The sequence below is a fragment of the Drosophila ananassae genome, chromosome XL (genome assembly GCF_017639315.1).
Source record: "Drosophila ananassae strain 14024-0371.13 chromosome XL, ASM1763931v2, whole genome shotgun sequence".
Lineage (NCBI taxonomy): Eukaryota > Metazoa > Arthropoda > Insecta > Diptera > Drosophilidae > Drosophila > Drosophila ananassae.
The window spans coordinates 12,083,925-12,091,580 of NC_057931.1; the positions used below are offsets into that span (position 1 = coordinate 12,083,925).

The 7,656-nt window shown below is 41.4% G+C and overlaps 1 protein-coding gene across 5 annotated transcripts; it reads right to left on the bottom strand.

The window, feature by feature from the left end:
- Positions 1 to 309: 309 nt before the first annotated feature.
- Positions 310 to 7,414, bottom strand: LOC6503047. 5 transcript variants are annotated; one of them, XM_001963312.4, is made up of 4 exons: positions 7,158 to 7,414; positions 3,231 to 3,812; positions 2,074 to 3,165; positions 310 to 1,740 (listed from the first exon to the last, which is right to left on the bottom strand). In XM_001963312.4, the coding sequence occupies exons 2-4, from the start codon at positions 3,456 to 3,458 to the stop codon at positions 1,258 to 1,260; spliced, it is 1,803 nt and encodes a 600-aa protein (XP_001963348.2). In that variant the 5' UTR covers positions 3,459 to 3,812; positions 7,158 to 7,414; the 3' UTR covers positions 310 to 1,257. The 5 variants fall into 5 exon arrangements, with proteins under 5 accessions (XP_001963348.2, XP_032308934.1, XP_014761291.1 ...); XM_032453043.2 differs by lacking the exon at positions 7,158 to 7,414 and adding an exon at positions 5,416 to 5,442; XM_014905805.3 differs by lacking the exon at positions 7,158 to 7,414 and adding an exon at positions 4,973 to 5,260.
- Positions 7,415 to 7,656: the final 242 nt, after the last annotated feature.

Below are 7,656 nucleotides of genomic sequence, written 5' to 3' on the forward strand. Positions count from 1 at the left end.
GTCGTTTTTAAGCTATATATTTTTTTGGAGGATATTATGTCGTTTTAAAAGGCAATTTAAAACACAAAAAATCAAATAATTAAAGTATTTTAATATCCTTTTTCCTAGAAATACTATTTTTCTGGTATTTCTAGGCTTTCATTTAAAAAAAGAACGACATAAAATACTGAAAAGATCAAACATGTCAGGACATGCAAAGAAAAAAAGCACATGGCTGTACTTTTATGAAATATTATATTATTTTGAACATTTTTCCTTTAAAACCCTCATCTATTACCCCCTTTTTTTGAATAAATAAAAAACCATTTGTTTATTTTCAAAATTTTACTTTTATTTAAGTTTAAAAAACATTGCTCTTTCAACACACAATTAAGGGGTTCTTTTGTTTTAGGCATTCCTAAGGCTACAATTTGTATTTCCTCCTCGTTAAATTATATTTTTATGTATATTTTTTGTGGAAGGCTGGTTTTTAGTCGCTCCCCCCCTTATTTTCAATGCAATTGTGGTTTTTGGCGCGATCTCTCTGTGGTCCAGACGGTGAGTTCTGGAGGGAAGAGCGGGCTTTGTGATTCAACTACAGACTACTAGGGCACTGCACTACTACACGTCCAACTACAAACTATAATTAAACGTTTTAAAAATGCTCATCCTTATTTCTCATCCTGCTAAACATGGAAATGTTTGTATTTTATGATGATGGGTGGATAGAAAATGCTTAAGTGACTACAACTAGACAAAAACAAGTCAATTGAGCTCTGGCTTACATCGTATGTACATCTATAATAGTCTAAAAGCTACAAGTAAGGTGTTCAAGTTTGTTTTTCTTTTTTTTTTTTGTTTAAATATTACAATTAAAAATGATATGGAGCTGCTGTGGCTGAGTATTCTTACAAATTAACGTCGCTTTGTAGGAATTAAAATTATAAATCAAATTTTAAATCAATTAAAATGGATTGCGATTAAAATTGCATTAATTTTTGTATTTACAATTTTTTGTTTGTTTTTGTTTTTTTAGAATAAATTATTGGGGAGCCAAGAGAGTTGATTTAAAAAAAAAATGAAAATAAAAACAAATAAAAAAAATATATAATTAAGGACTGGCTTAAATAAATCAACAAAACGTAACAGGGTGACCGACCGTTCCTCTTTCGATTTTCATATTTTTTAAAAAACTTTTTCGAGATGCTTGGCTTCTCTTTCTCTTTCGCTCCATCGCCCTCTATCTCTTTCTATTTGAATCGCCCCATCTCCCAATTTTTAGGCAATTTTGGCTTCTGGCGGTGGAGGCGGTGGCACTGTCGTTATTTTTGCCGGCTTCAGTAGAATGAACTTTGGATTCCCCAAGCCGGCCACCTTTTTGCCGACGGATGACGGCGTTATGGTCACCGTGCTGGGCGCAATGGCGTTCATGGCGGCTGTCTGGTTGCTGGCCGCCAGCGAGGATGCCGGCAGTATGGTGGTCACCCCGTTCTCGTGCTGAATGCTATTGGCGCTATTAAATATTGCACGCATTTTATTGCTATTCCCCTGAGATCCGCCAAGGACATTGATTTTGAGAGCTGTTCCGGTGGTAGTTCCAGTTGCTTCTCCCGGCGCCTGCTGTCTCTGCTGGACGATACGGGCGGTGAACTCGTTCCCGGCCAGTACCAGATTCTGTGCCTGCCCCGAAATGGGCAAGCCGCTGGCCAGGATCAGTTGCATGCCACCTCCACTGGCTCCGCGCAGCTTCCACTCCTCCTGCTGGTTATATATTTTATAATTAGTGATACATTTTTATTAAAAATATCGGAAAAACATAAAAAAAAATTCATGAAATGAGAAGAGATTTCTATTTATTGTTGAATTTTTGCGTCAAAAAAAGGGCTACTGGTATTGGTACAATGTTAGGGAAGGAGAATTTTGGCATGCCAATGGGTTAGTTAGGAGGATTAGTTCTTCCGAGTCACTCGCCACCACTCCACAACAACGACTCCTGGAATGGTTTAGCGAAACAAACTAAATTGTTAAACAAAAGTGTGAAAAATGAAATGAAAATGAATGAAAATTATAAGGAAATCCTTCCTATCTCCTTACCGATGGGGGGCTGACGGACTTGCGCTCCAGGACATGCTCATCGAACCCAGAGTCCGATGAGTTGTCATTGAATTTCGTGGCCACCGAGGACGAGGTGGAGCAGTTCGAGTTGGAGGAGAGTGATGAGGGCGAGGCGGCACCCACGGATACAACACCAACCGCCGAACCAGTCGAAGTCGAACCAGTCGCCGTCGTCGACTTGAGCACCAGCGACAGATTGGAGGAATGTGGCTTCGGTGGTGGTGCTTCGTTATTCGCATCAGTCTTGCTCAATGGAATTGGACTTATTCTATGGATATCACCCTGTGGAAATGACTCCGATTGTCGCTTGAAGAACAAATGGTGTTTCTTGAGTGGCCCCATCTTGGCCGTCGGTTGCTTTTGGCTCTCAACCTGCAGCTGGGATGCTGGGATGGATGATGCTTCGCTTTCGGATGATGCTTCTTGATTCTGATGCTGAAGCTGCAACTGCAATTGCTGCTGCCGCAGACGCTGGTGCTTCTCGCAGGGCTGATACAGCTCCGGATCGATGATGTAGCAGGCGCTGCCGAGGGACAGGCTCTGGAACACCACGCCGCAGCAGACCTCGAGTCGGACCAGGTCGCTCTCCTCGAAGAAGGGCACGTTGTCGACGGCGCGACGATTCTTTTGCGGTGCCAGTTGGCGGCGTCGCTTGCTTCCCGTCAGCTTGGGGCGCTTCATCACCTTCGGCTCGTCGCTGGCCGTGGCCAGAGCAGCATTGGCCGCCGTTCGCTTGCGTGTCTGATACGGAGCGGTGCCCTGGACGCCTCCCGACATCAACACGTCGTCGTCGTAGCTCTCGTTCGAGTCGCTGGGATGGTGCTCGGATGTGGGTGAGGTGCTGCTGGGACGCTGGCTAATGGAACTGGTGACTGCTGACTGCGAGGATGCTTCGACTCCTGCTGGCGGGTTCTTGCCCTTCCGGTTCTTCTTAAAGATCTTGGCGAACTTCTCCGGCAGGAATGAGCTCGACGAGCCGGCCATGCCCCTGCCCTCGGCATCGGCGTTATCGCTGCGTTTCTTCTGCTTGGCCAGGGACTTGGTACCGGGACCAGCTCGGGCATCCACCACCTGGAAGGAGGATAATCAAGGAGATTAGCTGGTAATTAGCAAGTATATCACATGAGAGTACTTACGTGACCCCAGTGGCGTTTGCTGCCAGCCGGGAGGCGCTTGTAGCGTTTGACCAGCAAGACGCAGGCGTTGCAGATCTCGCCGTTGCGCGGCTCGTGGAGATTGAAGCACTGCATCGATTCCTTTTCATATTTACGGGAGGCGGTGAACCGGGAGCTGCTCGACTTGGCGCGGCAGATGCAGCACCCGTCGGCGGAGCGGTAGACGCGCGGCTTGTGAAAGTTAAACATGGCCAGAGATTTGGAGATTTTTTTCGACAAGTTCTACGATGGCTTCGATTGCTATTCACTGATATTTTGTTTAAAGTGTTTTCTGTTTTAGGTTTCTGTTTCTGTTTCTGTTTGTGCGTCTTTTAATGCTGACTTGAATTTCGTTTTTTTTTGCAACTTTTTGAATGAAAAAAAATAAAGAAAAGCGTGTGAAGGCGGTGTGCTGCGGCTGTACTGTGTTTACTGTAGTTGTGCTAATGTTATTTGTGCGCTGCGGCCATTCCGTTCGTTACATTCGCACTGATCCAAAACGTCCATTGCCCGGGCTTCACTGTATTTGGCTGCATTTGTGACGGCGGCGTCTGCGTCGTCTGGCTGCAACGAAAAGTATGGGCAAGAAGAAGACATGTTTGTTAGCAACTGTTAGCGAACAGATGATTTGGCTGAGAGTGTTGGTAAACATAAAAGAGCAGCTCTGTTATTAACATAACATACATACTACCAATCTAACTTCTAAAATAAAACTGATGCTACTTAATTCTAGTTTATTAGCTCTTTTATATATCTAAAATCCTTATACATTTTCCTGACAACTCTGTTATTGCAACATAAAATGTAATTTGTTTGTAGCAACTGTTAGAGAACAGATGATTTGGCGGTAGTGTTGGTAAACTTGTAACAGCAGCTCTGTTATTACAGAAATACTTATTAAATGTATTTTTTAAATAAAAAACTTTTATTTTTAACGCCATGATATGTAATTTCTAAATATTTAGTATTGAAATATATATTTTTTTCGTTTTGAGTCACTGGCCACTCTGTTATTGCAACATAAAATTCAATTTAACGAGAAACTGAAAAAAGAAAAGGGAACAAACAACAAAAACAACTAGAGCGGTGGCAACCAGTTCGACATTTTGAATTTTCGCCACTTTGAACCGCACTCTCGACGCTCGACGCTCAAATATCTTATCAAAATGCGAGCAAGTGGTTTATTTCATGCAAACATGTTTTAAATTAAAACCAAAAAAAGCCACCAAGCATAACAACAAAGAAACGAAAGAGGCAAGAGGAAGAAGCCACGCGCGCTTCACAAAACACACACACACACACACACATACACATACATGTTTTAATGCAACTTTTAGTTGTTTTTTTTCTGTTTTATTTGAATTATTTTTCTTATTTTTTTGTTGTAAGCATTCACCCTTCCAACAACAACAGCCACGAAAGAGAGACGTGACTTTTGCTGCCTCCGTCCCACTTCCAGGTGCATCATTCCAGGTGTTGCTATTTCTTTTCTTCTTTTTTTTTTTGTATTTTGGGGACACTGATTTTTGAGTTGAAACTGCCTGGCTGTATGTATCTGTGTATCTTTTGCACCGGCTGTGTGTTAATTCTTTAAATTAAACTAAATTGAAGGTGAAAACTGCCCTAAACAGGTTACCAGGCGTCGCTTTTTGTTGTTCTGTTTTTTTTTTAAATACTATTATTAACACAGCTGCTTTATGCCACGAAATATAAGTAGATTTTACCTTCTAATATATATTAAATATTTTTTAAAAAATATTATTCTTTTAGTTTTTTTTTTAAATATTATTCGGCACACAATTAATTTGAAAAGAAAGAGCTCCGCTCGAGGAAAACGCGTCTGCACGCAAGAAACACAAAAAAAACTGACTGACGAACTGACGAAAAATCGACGCATGTACGAAAAGGTGGACAAAGCAATGCAGTGATAACGCAGCGGCGAGCAGCTGAGCGAGTGGGGTGCGTGTGTGTACGTGAGAATGCGCCGACCAAAAGAAACGGGCGAAAAATTCCGGTTTTTAAATAACATTCGAATCCGAATGAATGCAAATTGTGAAACAAGACAGAAAAAAAGAAAAAATACGCTCTGGTTCTGCTTTTGTTGATATTCTCTTTGTTTGCAACTGATAATAATAAATATAAATAATAAGAAAAAAAAAATAACAACCGCAGAAACGTGCAGCGTCCCGATAAAGCAATAACCGTTGTTGCACAGCTGCTCGGTCGCTTTTCATAGCTAATTATAGAATTATTATTATCCACCGACCCCACTGTAGCCCCCCTTCCCCCTGCCCCCTACCTCACTCTCTTTATCAGAGTACCCACCCCCTCCCACGGCTTTTCATCAGCGCGTCATACGTGACAAACAAGACGTAATGCCAAAAACAGTGACATTAGATGGAAAAAATCGATTCCCACTCTGACACTCTTGGAAAGCGTAATAAATTTACATTTTCACTTGAATATCAACTGACCTTTTCGTTTTAATTTGATTAAAAATACGAAAAAGAGAATAAAAACATTGAGAGGCACTTAACATAGGTCACTTTGCTTGTGAGGGTGGCAACTCTGCCAGCTGGCTGGACTTGTACATTTTTCAACACTGACGCGTACAGCGGCTGTTGTTTTTGTTGTTATGACTGTTAAGTGCATTCTGCTTCTCCTTCTTCTGGCTCTTCTTCTTTTAGCTTCGGCGAAAGTGGCCGAAAAAAAAGAGACAAAATATCCAGGTACAACATGTTTCGCCTTCGTATAGGTGTAAAGGTGTGTGTAGGTGTGAGCGATGTGCCGAAAAAAAGGCCCCAAAAACTTCAAAAACTAGGTCGTTTGTTGTTGTTGCAGAAACGCAATTGCAAGCTTTGCGCACACACATGCGCGCGCGTCTGTGTGTGTGTGTGTGTGTGTGTGTGTGACGACGCCTGCGGCTATTGCTTCTTCTTCTTCTATAGGCAGCTCCAGCTTGCAAAACAAACTGTACTTTTGCACGAAATTCGAGCACGAAAATGGCAACAAAAACAAAAGCGGAGAACCCGGTGGGCGGAGATCTAATTATTTTTCCAACTAAACGTTCAATAGACACCTGACCTTGTTTTTCTCTGTTTGTTTTCTGCTTTTGTTTTTTTGCCTACAAAACGGAAAGTGAAAGACTCTGATTGGAATTCTTATAAGAATGTGGAAACAGGTTGCCGGAATAACGGTACCAGCACACACACACACACACACACACATACAGTCTTGGGGAGTAATAACAAAAACAATAAACACAGCCGGTCGGCCCAAATCACAAAAAAAAGAAAGTAAAGCTCAAAAAAAAAAAAAAACTTAATTTTTTTTTTATGTTTTGCTCCCTCGCTCTCATTCGCTCACCTGCTGGCGCGAGACAGAGACGGGGCGAGGTAGAGGGGGGCTATGTTAAGTAATAGATTACAGGTGACGCTATGTGTGTGTGTGTGTGTGAGGGAGAGGGTGAGAGTGTGTTTGTAAATGCAAGCGAGTATTTTTGCAGAGAAAGCGCGCGCAAAAAGAGAAAAAAAAAACAAGGAAAACGATTGTTTTATTGCAATTTTTTCTTTTTTTTATATTTCCGCACAATTACGGGGGCTACTCTCGAAACGAGGTTGGATTTCGGTTTCTTTTTTCCCCCCAACTTTGGCATTGGCTGAGTTCATCAGGCGGCCTGGTTGTATCTGCTACTGATAGATACAGATACTTTTGATTAGCGAAGGTCAACAACAAACTGTTAAAACCATAGCACTCACACAGATACTCACTCACGCACACCAACACACACACTTGCACACTCGCACTCTCCAATATTCTGCGGCAACTTGTTGTTATGCGTTTCTTTTTTTAGTTCTCTAGACCCTGACAAATATCGTTTCATTCTTTAGCTTTTTATTCAACTATTACCTTTTGTTTCTTTTGTTTTTTTGAATTTTTCTGGCACACTATATCTGTATCTCGTTCCTGTATCTTTTTCACTTGCGTTCACTTCTGTTTTGCTCAAGATATTTTTTCGCGACGGCGCAGGGTTGTCGAGCTCTACAAACTAGCCGATATATTATTATCACTATTGATATTTTGAAATATAAGCAAGGAGAGCAGTTGTTTTTGGTTTTGTTCACTTCGAATGAGTTTTTAAAACTAAAAACACAAACTACAAACTGTAGTTAACACACTTTAAGATGAATTTTTCCATTGGCCACTCTAACCGATAGTTCACAGGGTGCACTGGGCAAGCAAAAGCCGGTAAATTTGAAGAAACCAAGCTGAGCGGGGAAGAAAAATTAAAAATACATATAATTATGACTTAAGATTTGTTTAAATTCTTAAATAAGTTGAAATAATCAATATTATAGGTTTTATTTGCATTTTTTAAGTATGGAAACGGGCGAACCGGTAAGTGAGA

Bases quoted from the DNA above. Each gene is read 5' to 3' on its own strand.
- LOC6503047 (XM_001963312.4), bottom strand. From the start codon at position 3,458: ATGTTTAACTTTCACAAGCCGCGCGTCTACCGCTCCGCCGACGGGTGC. The intron at 3,166-3,230 runs GTAAGTACTCTC...TCCTCCTTCCAG, and splicing joins GCAAACGCCACTGGGGTCAC to GTGGTGGATGCCCGAGCTGG. The intron at 1,741-2,073 runs GTAAGGAGATAG...ATATATAACCAG, and splicing joins AGTCCGTCAGCCCCCCATCG to CAGGAGGAGTGGAAGCTGCG.